The sequence below is a fragment of the Ixodes scapularis genome, unplaced genomic scaffold (genome assembly GCF_016920785.2).
Source record: "Ixodes scapularis isolate PalLabHiFi unplaced genomic scaffold, ASM1692078v2 PGA_scaffold8__174_contigs__length_109621045, whole genome shotgun sequence".
NCBI classification, from domain to species: Eukaryota; Metazoa; Arthropoda; class Arachnida; order Ixodida; family Ixodidae; genus Ixodes; species Ixodes scapularis.
In genome coordinates, this window is record NW_024609883.1 from 67,785,826 (window position 1) to 67,800,224 (window position 14,399).

General features: G+C 42.2%; 2 protein-coding genes across 2 annotated transcripts; one reads left to right on the forward strand and one right to left on the reverse strand.

The window, feature by feature from the left end:
- The first annotated feature begins 1,837 nt into the window (after positions 1-1,837).
- On the forward strand, positions 1,838-3,114 carry LOC120839674. The gene has a single exon (XM_040500765.2). The coding sequence runs from the start codon at positions 1,838-1,840 to the stop codon at positions 2,966-2,968; it is 1,131 nt and encodes a 376-aa protein (XP_040356699.1). The 3' UTR covers positions 2,969-3,114.
- A 703-nt stretch (positions 3,115-3,817) lies between these two features.
- Positions 3,818-14,356, reverse strand: LOC120839672 (eukaryotic translation elongation factor 1 epsilon-1-like). Its single transcript, XM_040209995.2, has 7 exons — positions 14,279-14,356; positions 13,503-13,602; positions 11,713-11,819; positions 6,222-6,317; positions 5,674-5,733; positions 5,155-5,235; positions 3,818-5,089 (listed from the first exon to the last, which is right to left on the reverse strand). The coding sequence occupies exons 1-7, from the start codon at positions 14,354-14,356 to the stop codon at positions 4,907-4,909; spliced, it is 705 nt and encodes a 234-aa protein (XP_040065929.1). The 3' UTR covers positions 3,818-4,906.
- Positions 14,357-14,399: the final 43 nt, after the last annotated feature.

Consider the following 14,399-nt stretch of genomic DNA (forward strand, 5'->3'; position numbering starts at 1 on the left):
AACACACTGTTTTAAGGTGTGCAGATGCATTTGCTAACGATAACAGTGTCACATCAGTTATTTTTTCACACGAATTTATGTAAAAATGTTCTAAATATCTACATTTCGTTATTAGGAATTGAATTGCATTATTAGTCAATTTCGACCCATTTTCGATTTCTAGCGTCGATATATTGGGTACTTTAAGAATTATGTCATATAATAAGTTATCGTTTAACCATTTTCCTCCATAGATGAAGAGACGTCTGATGTGACTAGGTAAATGAGGAATCCAATTAGGAGAACAAAGTTCAACTCTCTTCGTTCTTTCATTCTTTAACATAACTAATATATCCGCAGAACATTCCTTTGTGTCGTCTAAAATTACGAATCCAATATTAACATTAATTTTAAAAGAATCTATAATATCTGACCATAAAGTGAAACAATGCAAATCACAATGTTGGTTTCCCATAAAAACGTGTCTCATAACTTCTTCCGCACATAAAATTGAGCTATTACGTGCAAGAAAACACCCTTTTGGAAGGTTTGCCGACTGTAGTCCATTACATTTCGGTAAAGTGTTATCGTCTTTTTCACGAAAGTCCATTTTTTCCATTTGTAAAACAATATCAATATCTATCTTAGAGATCGCATAAAAGAAAAAAGTAGAAACAACTAGATATTCTTATGCCAACATGGTATTTTTACCAGTTTCCGCTAGACTTTAACACTATATAGTATTGTAAATCGATATCCTTTTTTTATCTTGATTTGTGGGAGTTGGATGTCTTGAAGGTGCCACGAGTTTGGAAAAGTGATGGTATAGGACGCTGCTTGATCTTGAGTTTCACCAGTGTCCAATTGCCACATCATATCTTCATCCGCATATAAAAGATATGGCAAGTCTGCATTTTTTGGAAGAAAAAACCACAAAAACATTAGCTTCAAAAAAAAAATAGACTAGAAATCCCATTTCCCTCAGTATTTAAAACACATTTCATTGAAAACAAAATATCTACCGTATATTCATGGATGTTAGACACATTCCGATGCAGTGAAATTAGAATCCACGGTAGTACAACAAATTGTAGAGTCTGAGGACCCAGTTGAAAGGTTTCCGTGGTGGTGGTGGTGCGCCGTTAAGGTTTTACGTCACCTAGGTTAGCCTAGCCCCAATTAGCTGGCATGGGCAGGTGACGAGAAAGGTTTCCGACTTCGACGTTGTTATATATACACTTGTGTATACCCTCGCTGCCAGATTATTCTGAATGAGTGCAGAAATAAAAATGAAAGGAATTTCCAAAAATAGAACTGCCTAATTGTTTTTCAAAGATATAAATATTGCATAATTAACAATAAATATTTCTGAAACGGTGCAGCTAAGCATTTTTTGCATATTTAAATTTAATTTTAGATAATGTGCTTCTCATCGTTTAACGATGAGTATAAATATTATCGTCCTAATTTAGCTAGAGAATTTGTATTTCCTGGATGTTACTATCGACTTTAGAAGATAAATTGAGAACAATGGCGTTTTCAGGAGGAGATGTAAAATCATTTCCTTTTGAAATGGTCATGCATAGAATAACAAATATGTTATGTTCTTATTGTACCGTTCGCACCGCTGCTTAGTTTGTAGTTGTGAAAGAAATATAGAGATAGGGCGAGAGAGAGGGGGAGGGAGAGAGAGAATGTGCGAAGAGATAAAAATATGAAACGGTTTCTTTTGCAATGGCTTATTTATGTCAACATTACAGAAAGAGTGGAAAGGTAACTATACCCTTACCACAGGCGAAGGAAAAAGTGGATATATAACCACCACCCACCACCACAACACACATCCCATAACATCGACATGGAACAACTTCGCAAGAAACGTTCTGCAAAAGTAGCCTTCGCTACAACTGCTGCTATGAATGAAGATACGCTGTCTACTCCCGGTCCATCACCATCGTATTCGTGGAGTTTACAAGAACCTGACAACCCACCCACCAAACAGGTTCCTACAACCTACAAAAGAGATCACGATACCGATGCGGTGACTACTACTAACGCTATGGACGAAGATGGCCGTTCTACTCCTGATCCATCCTGTTGGGATCTACAATCACCTCGTAGCCCCACCATCAAGGACAAGAAAGAAGAAAAGATTCCTGCCACCTACAAAAGGGACTATGCCACTGCTATCGCCATGACGAAGGAAACTTCTATCTGCGAACCATCATCGTGCAATGGAGATCTACAATCACTTCGTAAGGTCTTCGACGAAGAGGTACGTTCCATCACCGACAAAATGGACGGTGCGTTTGCTGCTGCTTCCGAGACTGACAACATCCTTGAGGATGATGAGGATGACGACGACGATGGGTCTGATGTCGCCGACGACGACGACGATGAGGAGGCGGAGCCAACTTGCTCTGGTATTTCTGTTAATTCGTTACCACTTGGAAGTTTTATACGTACTCACGAAAATTGTATTCCATTTGAGGTTTCCCTGTTGGTTATGCAGCATGTAGAGTGCATTAATTTATGCTTGCAACATCCAGAAAGTCATTGGTGTGATTTGACTAATTTGTTTTTGGATTCTAACGAACATGACAATTTGAACTTTATAACAAACGTTTTGGATTTGATCGACACTCCAACAACTACGCGTTATATCTATTTGTCGGCAATGCTGCAAGTAGATGAACACACTTTGCAGATGATTGCAGCTACATTTCCGAATCTTTTATTGCTTCATATCCAAGACGGTTCATTGCTAACAAACAAGGCGATGGGAATGATTGCTAACAAATTTAATTTGGAACATTTGTACATTAGGAATTGTAAACTGATGACAAATGTAGCATTGATGTGTCTCGCAGCTGCGCGTCCTACGCTTCGAACGCTTTGTTTAATCGGAAGCAAGAACATGAAGTTTAACAGTTTCCAAAGACTTATTCATATCCAGAAGCAACTTCTTTGTGCATATTGTACTATTTGATTGCATTGTTCTATAATGTAATGGTTTTTTGCAATGTTATATCATTTCATTATGGAAATTTTGTATACTATGGTTTGTTTTTACATCTATTGAAATATTTTATAATGGAGTGTATTATGATTGTGTGAATAAAACGATCAATCAACAGCAAACATTCGTTCTTTCATAACTGAAATGAAATCTTTATTTACTATACTTCGTTAGTCACCTTGCGATTAAGGGAATAGCGTCATATACATTAAACTAAAACATTGTGTAGAAGATTATAGGTTGTTATTTTGGCATTGAAAAAACTCTCGTGGGGGAACAAATTCTCATCAAAAAAAAAACATTTCTTTTTTATTAGGACGTCCTGAACAATCGCAGACAAAAACAACACGTGAGGGGGGGGTGTAATAAAGTCTGGTTTATTTACACATTCTTAGGCTAGTCGTCAGTGGAGAATATGCTATGTTTTTTCATATTTCTTTTTATCTATATGACGTGAGGTGTTTGTTGAGAGATAGTAAACCGACTCCCCTATCAGGACGTGTTTATAAATGTTTCAGACCACCACGAGATACCGCCAAGATCGCTATGTTGCCACCAGAGGTCGCAACGTTGACGCCATGGCCGCCGCTAGGGTAACTTTTCCTATGTCGCTCTGCTCCACTCATTTCTAGTCAGTCCGTTCGGCGCACGGATAAAAAGCGCCGCTAGGATCGCATTGCCTTTCTTACCGCCAGGTGAACGCATACATGCCACCAGGGGGCATGCCATCCCAGAGGGGGAGTGTATACGCCACATCTCCAGGTATGTTTTTATATTTTTGTTATAAAGAACTAATATAAATAAAACAGAATCAAGAACTTTTCGATATATAGTTTTTATTACATGTTCAAAGTAAAAAAGACACTTGTTCAATACTATACATATAAAAGGAAAATCATTCAATGCATTTGTACAGAATGTGTGGCTGATATATATACAGAAAAAAATGTAGGGGGACTCATTCGATCACATTACAGAATGCACAAAGGAGTTCTCTGTGGTTTCTGACAATTCTGTGAAAAGTTTTTTCATTCACTTTGTCACCAATTAGACAGAGAGTTTTTAATTTCATGTTAGATCGCCCCAAGTAGCGTATTCCTTTGTTAGTCATTCGAAAGTATTGATAAATGACTAGATGTTGCAACTCCCTTAAAGAACACGACACATGTTGCAGGGATTGAGAGGACAACATCGAAGCATCGGCAATTTCGAGAGAAACTAATCTTGGCGCTTTGGTTACTATTTTGTGCAAGAGAGTATCTGATAAATTAGTAATGGTTATTTTTAGGTGTTCAACGTCTTTTGACAGATTTTCAATATACTCTATGGAGTTCAGGATTAATCTTGTGCACGATAGGGTAGGCGTTTCAGTGTTTTTAGACAATTCGACACTTTCTGTAGTTAGGGAAAATAACTCGAGGATATTATCCCAGTTCACACTGCCGTGAATAAGACACGGATTGTTAAAATTTATCATGTGTCTAAAGACGTTTTCGGCTTTTTTGAGCGGAATGATGTTACGGTGAGTACGTATGAAAGTCCCGGCTGGCAATTGAGTGCCTTTCGACTTGTTGCAAAAGTCTGGAAAGGATGCATCGTCAACGGCACTATCACCGTAATCCATGTTGATGGCGGGGGTACTAGTAAAATCACATCGTGCAACAGCCTGTTCAATGTTGTACATTGTGACTTTGCTGAGATCTTCGTGGTTCGAATCTTCAATTTTCGCGAATTCGACACCTTCAGGTATACATTCGTCTTCGCTGTGGATGTAATCGCCGTTTGTGCTTATCGTAGAACTATTGGAATCTCCGACGAGCAGGCATTCTCTAAGATCTGTGTTTGCGATGAAGATATCGTCTTTGGCAGGCGTCTTATTTCTGTTGACGCTGTCGTTGATGCTATTCTTCATGGTTTGCGCATTGGGCTCAACTGTTTTTGACATTGCCGTGAGCAATTCTCTAAATTCTTGTAAAACAGCTTCCTGCAAATTATGGTTATGGTTGTCGTTCTCCACTTGGCCATCAGCACAAGAACATTCTGTTTCGGGAACAACTTCCATGATAGCATCTTCCATGATAGCATCCACACCTGCGCGATAAAAATAAAGCTATAAAGTTTCTTTTACACACTCTTTAAAAAAGTAGAACTCTTACCTCGCATCTTTTCCTCGTCGTAGGATACTCCGGCAAAAAGCTCCGCAAGGACTTTGTACTCGTCGAAGCTGGATCCGTCGTCTAGCATCAGAGTAAGGACGTACGTATATAGATAGAACGAATTTCACAAAAATATTAACTAAAAATGCAGGGCACTATACTCCGTGTCACTAGTTGCGTGCAATACAGGCGAAAACAACGCCAGGCGAAGAGAGGAAGTGCGAGCACTAGAAAGGTGGGATGGGAGAGGAGGGTAATGGAGGGCAAGGGGAGAAAGGGAGAGCACCAGGAATGTTAGAGAAAAAAGAAGGTTGCTCTCGTTTTCCCCACCCTTCCTAGTACTTTCCCTTTCTCTCCTCACCTGGCATTGGCTTCGCCTGTACTGTACGCAACTAGTGACACGGAGTATACTTTGAACGTGTCTTTGGCTCAAATTGAAAACTATGTCCTTCATGTAAGTGTGGCTTAAACAGATATCAGTCTGACAACAGTGATTCAGTCGGCAACAACAGAACTTACAAGAGCAAGCCATCTGGAGAGATGGTGGTACCGTTCCTTATCCCTGAAGGTCAATGCCACCTGGCACGGAAAAGCAAGACAAAATTAAAATTAGAGCAAGTGAAAAGAAAATATTTAGATGAACAAAAAGCCAAGCCCAGGCCCTAGGAATGGTAGACAACAACTTTCTTGAGTGTGTATAGACAAATTTTCACACTACCATACATTGTTTACATATTCGACACAGGAACTTCAGAGCTGAAACGTTAATAACGAAGCTACTACCCCAAAGACTCAGCGATTTTCGTCAACAGCTCTAATGGTCTTTTGTGGGGAAATCTGACGATTGCACCGGAGTTATACTTTGAAATATATTAACAGCAAAAGTAGGCATCTTGTGGGACCCTAACCCTATACTTTGAAATATATTAACAGCAAAAGTAGGCATCTTGTGGGACTCTAACAAGGACTGCTTGCATGCATGCAAACAGCAATAAGGAGAACAAGGATGCCTCAGCTTTACTTTAAGAATCTCTCCGAAGTCTTTGCAGAGTGTAATGTACACTTACGAAGTAGGAATGAAGACTGTAGTACATGAAAATGTCTGCCACAGTCAAGCCATTGCCCACGAAGTATGTCCGATCTCCCATGTAGCAGTTCAGTTCCTGAAATAAAGTGACTGGGTGAAAAAAAGAAAGTCATCTTAAAGCCCACCTCAAAGGGGTGGTGCAAAGATTTTTTGGACTTTGGCCAATTAACTGCAAGAATTAATCTCTGTCACCTATAGAACAAAGAACAGAAAACCATGTTTTCCTGTGCACGCTAGTATGTATTTAAAAAAAAATAAAATAAACAAATGGAAGGTCAAAGTGCCCCTCAAATGTCACGCCATTTTTGAGTGACGTCCCTGGGGGACCACTTAGTTTCCCATTGGGTGCTCCCTCCGCCATTGTTGACTCTTCAAGGATTAGCATCGCCGAACGTCGCAGCGAGCGATCGACACAAGATGGTTCACCACGGGACTGACGGTAAGTAGCAGCAGACGGGGACAGGTCCTGTCGACTTCCGTATGCACTCCAAAGACGTGTCACCGTAGTTACCGTAACAGCCACGCGCGGCTGCAGATCAGCAAATGATTAGATTTTCCTTTGCAATTACACAGCGAAATAGCCATTTTTCGGGGGAAAATGGCATATTTCTTCTCACTTGTGCCTAGATAAACAATATATAAAATACAGACTGCAAATTTTTTCAACGTCAGAATCGTTGCACTCCACCTTTCACCTTGAAATCAATCATTTGAATAAAGCGACCTCAAACTACCGAGAGCCGACTGTACCATAAATAAAGGCGTCGTGCCCAGTTCGTAGAAGCTTATTTTGTTTCACACTATTCGCAACTCCAACGCCCTATAGGTGGCGGGGCAGTAGTTCCAAGATGGCAGAAAAGACGGGGATAGATTCTCCAGGATTTCCGTGGGCCTGCTCGCTGACGCTGGTCAGTGTGCTAAAATGATTTATTTGTCTACAAACGCAAAACGGTTAGGGGAGGATCCTATTACAGGTGACGGAGATGTTGCTGCGCCTTAGGAAAACAAGCATGTTGATATCCAAAAGTTGCAGAAACCTCAACTTGCAAGGCTTTGTGGTGGGCAAGCGCGTTTTAGGAACCGTCCACATCACTGTTCCTGGCAGAATATTTTTGAGGGTGATGAAAATATTTTGTTTGCGCTTTGCCTGGCCATTAGTGCTAAAAAAAATGTGAGCCGCGCACGGTTACCGTCAAGCTCCGGAAGAGCAGCGTTCACAGTATTGATGCCTTCGTGTCACAGGCTCACAACTCGCTGCTCACCGTCTCGGTTTTAGTGTGTTGCAACACGTGATCTAACTGCAAACACTAGTGAAAGTGTTTGCCGTCAGAGGAAGCACAGATTGAGCTGGCGACAACAAGACCAGAAATCCACAGCGTATGCGATATACGAAAGGTCTCTAATGAAATTAGACATCCCGGTCCTTCGTGCGACGCTGTTGCTAGGCGAAGCAATAATTCCTATTTTAACGCGCTCAGTTTTTTTTCGTTAGAATGGCTTCACGCATTAAGGCCGACAGCCTCGGCCACCGCTTCTGTGCCACCGCCGTCGCCGCCGCCGTCCCCGCTCCTCTGGTTCTCTGTTTGTCCGCGAGAGGGCAAGTGGCGGGCTGGAGTTGCAAATTGCTTCGAATGAGGTGACTCGTTATAAGCTAGAGGTTGGTGGTAGTCACCCTCAGAAAAATGCAGCTCGTCAAACACCAAATGGTTTACTTTCGTGCTGCTACGAACTAAATACATGTCTACAAACTACATCATTGCACAGCAGGGGGGGTAAAGACGAGAGCAGAACGCGGCAAATCGTAAGTGCTGACATCGGAGGTTCTGAGAAAAAAGAATGAGAAATAAAGCGACAGAACAACAGAAAAAGAAGTCTGACAGTAGGTTAGGCGACCTTGTTTCATCGCGACGAGCTCAAGTTGTTTGAGTGCTTGTCAACTTTGTATATCTTTATGCTATGTGCGACGCAGCTGCTTTCCTGCAAAGTAAGCCAGAATAGAGCTAGGCACAGACCTAACCGGTGATGCTTTGCTGCTTCATCGTGCATATTAAGGCACCGCCAGCAACATGGGCCTGTCGGGACCACCAATGTCCGCGCCTATTCCCCGGCGTTCCGAAGTGGCTGGAATGCGTGGGACGTTTCTCCCTAAATTATCATATTAAGAGGATATTGCAGCTGATTTAGAACTAAAATAGGAACATTCTACGAATTCAGGTGGCACTGAGGGTGATGCTTTCTTTCCCGTACGGACTGCGCTAGTTGCAAAAGAGTTCCTTCTTTCCATCAATAAATTAAAAAAAAAGTCTTTTATCTTTGGACACTTGACCTAGAAACGAGAGGGCTGGATGCGGGGGTGGGGGGGTTGAGAAGATAATCTTATTTTTTTCGGATCGAACAGAAAAAAAGACGAAGACTGCTGGAGGGGGAGGCATTGAGCCCTTTTGTCTGTTCCGTCTGTGTTTTGTGAGTTTGGGCAAGATGCATGGAAACAGATATCTTGTCGTAATACTAGCAGAGGTTTAGATTGCCCTGCACCCCAAAGCTCCACAGAACATATTTCTTTCTCACAAAGATCGTACTTCAAAGCTAGATGTAATCAAATCTTATTTAATATTACCCAAACTACATGATGTACAAAACGCAAAAAAGAGATGTGGTCTTGACTGTTAAAGTATATAACTTATAAAAGAAAAAAAAAGCCTTAGTTGCGTCATCTGAATTATATCATAGAGCACCGAAATTTCATTTTAGTTCCACGTTCGATTACGGAGCAGATGATACCAAGGGAGTCCTCAGCTAATCGCTGTTGCCTCAATAAAAGTGACTTCGAGTGCTGAGTTTTTTCTTCTATGGCCACCAGGGTGCGTAAACTAATAATAAAATTCATGTGCAACCATAACCAAAGTCCAATACCAATGCGAAAACAAAAAAATACAGAAAAATCACTTACACACGGTGTTTATACATGTAAGCACCTCTTCCTATGACTGTACAGTATTTTCTTGGTATCGGGGTTTAGTTGCGTTTGCGATTTGCCTGCGCTCTCATTCTTCATTCAGTTCACCAATACCGTGACAGGATGTTTTGAATGCTGAATTTTCACAATTATTTCTTACAGCTCCTGGACGCTGAAGCGCTTCGTGCAAGCTTTATTTTATTGCTTGCCGGTTTCCACGCAAAGCAGTGTCGCCTGCATGTGATGATCGTTGCTGCCGCGCCTTACATATGTTACGATTTTTTCAGCTTTACAAAACAGTCCTAAGGCTATATGGTGGGACATTTTGACACTCACTGCATGTTTTCATACACACATTGACAGCAATGAAGAACTCCAACCATACACAGTGACGAATCGGGACCAGGTCGCTTTACGCTCAAGTCCACGTAAGGACACGCCTCGTTTATATACACACAGAAGTGCGGAGCTTTGATGATGTCAAGCAGCCCCGACGCATAGTTGCTGGGAAAAGAACCTGAAGAGAGGTTCATTTCCCTTTTGCACGTTGGATGAGCCCTATGACTCCCAAAAAGCTGCTTTCTCCAAGTCTTCTGGGAGACCAGTGTTGTGCTGTTGTCAAAGTCTTATGCGCGGCCGAAACGTCAGGACTCTGTATATTAAATTTATGATTAGAGTTCTTAATCGCCATTTATGTCGCTTCTTGACCAGGCAGACAGCTACCGCATCTTTACCTCAGTACACACATGTACGAAAATATGAGCAATCATACACACGTGTACGAAGACATACATATTTGTACAGGTATACAAAAAAACATGCGCACTCAAACCGATAGGTACAGAAGTTGCTGCCAAAACATAAAAATCACAATCATAGGCACAACGTAGCTTTTCTAAATTTTTCTGTGAATATTTGCATTCTCCATAAAAGTTTGAAATATTTCTAGTTGAGAACTCTCCATGTGCTTGAAATTCACAAAGTGTGACAAAAGACATGCTTCTTTTTGGTGGTGTCAACACTGAAGCGGGAGGCGGGGACAAATTGGAGATTGCAGATGGTGGTGCTATCGAAGGCTTATTTGGCAGAAATTAATTTTACGAACTGTGCACATCTAAATATTTGTACAAAGCTTAGGATTAGGACCTCATTAACACGCGGTGAAGAGCTCGAGTCCATAGAAAAAGTCTGACACTTTCCCTCGCAGATCTCGAGCTTCTGTAGACGTTCATGTCCTTTATCTCTGGTCAAAAAAAGCCAATGACTTTAAACCTGAGTGGTGCCATGTGACGAACTTCCACCCCATGTGACAAACTTCCGCTTGAAAAAACGACGACTGCGTCATTTACTCGCAGCTCTGCCCACATCCCTAACTAAAACACAAACACAAAAAAATATATGATCTGTGAAGCACGCACCCTGAAACCTTGAATAAGACTGAAAAAACGGGGTCATGCGAGCAGTACGTCGCTGCGCACTAACACAAGGTGACCGCGATTGTGAAATGACTGCGAAAAATTGCTCACAGATGGCGCCACGGAATAGAGGGTGAAATCCATCGAGAAAAGCAATTTTCAGGCTTTCACTGGAGTGCAAATTTGACCCTCCTATTCCTCTATTGAAATACATGAAGCAAAGATCTTGTTGGAGAAAGGTATGCTAAGAAATTACCTTCCACAATGCATTATCAAAAAATCTACTATACTCGCAGTCCGCTTTCTGCGACAGAGCGGTCAATGCTAGGGGAGAGGGTGCACCAACCGCTGTGCACGCGCTTTCCTGCTCTCTTTGGATTGCCACAGAAAGCTGACCGTGAGTATAGTGTCTCTGTTTTCTTCAGAATTGCTCAAGAATGGCAGGTTGAAAATAGGGGCAGTTTGAAAGAATTCAAGCTCCTGTAGAAAATCTCTAGCCCCAAAACTGGGGAAAAGTGTGACCGCCCTACATATTGTTTTTTTATTCTTTTTTTTAATAAAGCCATCTTGAAGTCTATTTGTTGAATGGTTGTTGAGCAATTGGATTAAAAAGTTGCCATTGGAAACACATAGGGAGGGTCTGGGGAGCTGCAATATGAGGTTGGATGGATGATAAAGGCTGTACCCTTGGTAATGGGCGGCAGCTTGCGCCACCTAGCCTAAAAATAATAACAAAAACCTAATTTTTCCTTTCCAGCCAATGCGTTTCTCTAACTATCACAAGGTCATGAAGATGATCGCCACGCAGACCTTTGGGGGATCAGGCAAAAAAAACCCAAAACATCCCCCCCCCCCCCCACCCCCGCCCCCGCCAAGGGAATTGCCAATGTTCCTCTGGTCGATCCTCGTCAGCTTCACTTAACACCCGACCCACGGGGGGACAGGGTTGAGACTTTGGGCCCGAGCCGTGCGGGAGGGAGTCCAAATTTTCCTTTGTCCCGCCTATCCCTCAGCCGTGCAAGTTAGTTGTACTCAGTTGCATGGAGGCGGACAATGTTGCCAACACAGTTGCACACAACTGAATCCAATCCAATCCTTACCTGAAGAATTTCGTGCACTGCCTCTTGCGTCGGTACCACCTCGTCAAGGTGCAGTGCCCTGTATTCCAGCCACTGCTGGATCTCTGCCCGGTCCTGCGGAGTCTTTCCTGCCAAGGACACAGGAACCTTGTGAACTGTTGTTTCGAGAATGTCGACACACTCTAATCTCACGTCCTACTGTAGTAAGGCAACAAAACCACCCTAAAAATAAGCAGTTAAAGTGCCTGCTTATTTGACCGAGTCACTCCCCTGCATCACTCAGGGAGGCTTGATCCAGTCAAAGGGAACGGTTCGGCATCTTCAGGCCACAGTCACCAAGAGCTTAAGAAACGCAGAGTGCGGCGGGCACCAAGCATCCTGTTTTCGGTCCGTGGCTATTGAGATCCCAACGTTAGTTAGTACGAACGAGGAAGAATAAACCACAAAACAAGAAGTGCGAACACAATAAGCCTCGCCCGCAATTCTTAAGCAGTCGTGACTATGGCCTGGTAACGAGCCTTACCCCTTGCGACCTTACCGCATCGCCACTTCGCCGCTCCGAATATTCGAGAACTGAGAATCTGCACTACATTATCCCTCTCGGACAACCACGCCAACTCGACAATGGTGCGTAGCAGTGTTGTGGAATAGGCACCCCCCATTCCATTCCAATTCCATTCCGGGAATTAGAGTTTTCGATAATTCAATTCCTTTCAACTCCTAGGATTGGGGACACTGGGCCCATTCCCACTCCTGGAATGGCTCAATCGTTCCATTCCATTCCTCTAATTCCTAAACGTAAAAATTGGGACTTGACAGCTACATTTCGCAATGCTTCCGGCATAAGCAGCATAAAGCTGACATTGTCAAACGCGTAAAGACATGCAAAAAAAAAAAAAAGAAAAAAGAAAAAAAGCTAAATGCTTTAAAAAAGCACTAATTTTACTAAGCTCACGGTGCTGGATTGCCTGGAGCGAGGCGTCCAGGAGGAGAGCCTGCGTACACTCAAAATGGGAGAGGGGACGCGGGCCTGTACCTTCCACTGCATTGCCAAGAAAAGTTGTCGCAGAGTATAGGAGTTTATTGAATTTAAGGTATCGACATTCACCGAAGCAACATTAGTTAGCAACTTTTGTCGTGGAACAAATTAGTATTGCCACTTGCAAGGGAGCAAATGCCAAGTACAGTTGAATCCATATAAATTGACACAAGCACGCTTTCTTGAATCTAGCATACATCTACACCTGGATACCATTTATTTTTATTCCTGGAAAATAAAAAACACGGCAAGATTTAGCTCTGAATTTCAGAGAATCGGGAATGGAACAAAAACAGATTCCAATAAACTCTGAATTTTCGGCAAAAGATAAACTCTGAAAAACACAATCCGATTTTGACGAAAAATAAACTCTGAAAACACAGAATCTTAGTTTTAGCCTTATTATGTACGAGCTAATCAATATTATTTCTTAATCTTTTTATATTTAATTGAGAGCCAACTGAAGGATTAGTGCTGTCACTGAGAGTTTAAAAAATGCAGGGCGTGGCCTCTTACGCTCCTTGCTTCGCAATTCGTTCATTGTCTTTTTTATTGGCTAATGATGCAATCTCACTGGCTGCAGGGCGATAATGAGATCCCGGAGACTCGCCCTGTTTCTTAGCCTGCCAGTGACTATAAACTATCTGTCCCCGACAGCGACCTATTAGTTGACCACACCATTAGTGTACGACATACATTGTCTAATACCAGGTCGGGTAGATATTTTTACACACGCTTTTGGTACTGTCAGAATGTAGAGATATTTCCTCACCCCAAATTTCTTTGTCCTTGGCGGACTGTTCAGCAAAGTACCTGCTGATGGGAGCACAGCCCGTCAGTTCCTGCCCAGATTCTGTCGTCGTTTTCGGCACCTGAAACAAAATTTTGAAAGAAAGTGATATGTGTGTGTGTGTGTGTGTAAAATAAAGTTTACTAATTCACTTTACTTTCCTTTTCTTTTATTATTATCTCGGCGGGGAAAGTTTTGAAGCGCCCAAGCCCACCATATGCCACCAGCCACGTTGCAAACATCGTTTGACGGCAATCACGACTTGCTCCACAAGACAACATCGACTATGCATAGCTTGCATGTGATGTCATTTGCGGCCATCCTAGCATTTTATGGGCCACGAGCGTTCGGTTCGCTGTGTTTCACACCGCTTTAATCGTAGTTCGAAGAAACCAGTAAGCAGAAATTACCGTCAGTACCCGGCGATTCAAGCTATGTATACACAATACCGGCTTCAATATGTGCGTTCCATCCACACCCCTGCCCGTTTTGATCTGGATTCCCCGCTATACACACACGACACAATTACGATTGCTTTTTTCTTTTTCTTTTTTCTATGAGTCAAACTGTAAAGAGAATCATTTTAGTGCCACAAAAGACTTTGATTAGGCAAAAAGGGGGATGAGGGCTATGAATGGGCTAAATGCCTCGCCGCATCTGGTGATTTAGATAAAAGAAACAGTATTAACTAGTTCTGTAAAAAGAAAAAAAAAGTATAACGCGATAAACTCGATAAATTAGTAACAGATGGCGCTTACTTTCTTTTTTATCTGCAAATTTACGCTTTCCGGCTTGACGTCGAGGAACCGGAGAAACATGTCCATGTGAGCCGCCATCTTAAAAGAAATGATGTCACTTACGTGTCGGCTGCCAGCGGTA

Excerpts from the sequence above, each read along its gene's own strand:
- LOC120839672 (XM_040209995.2), bottom strand. The coding sequence starts at position 14,356 with ATGGCGGCTCACATGGACATGTTTCTCCGGTTCCTCGACGTCAAGCCG. Across the intron at positions 6,318-11,712 it reads CAGTGCACGAAATTCTTCAG|GAACTGAACTGCTACATGGG; the intron begins GTAAGGATTGGA and ends ACTTTATTTCAG. Across the intron at positions 5,734-6,221 it reads ACAGTCTTCATTCCTACTTC|GTGGCATTGACCTTCAGGGA; the intron begins GTAAGTGTACAT and ends TTTCCGTGCCAG.
- LOC120839674 (XM_040500765.2), top strand. The coding sequence starts at position 1,838 with ATGGAACAACTTCGCAAGAAACGTTCTGCAAAAGTAGCCTTCGCTACA.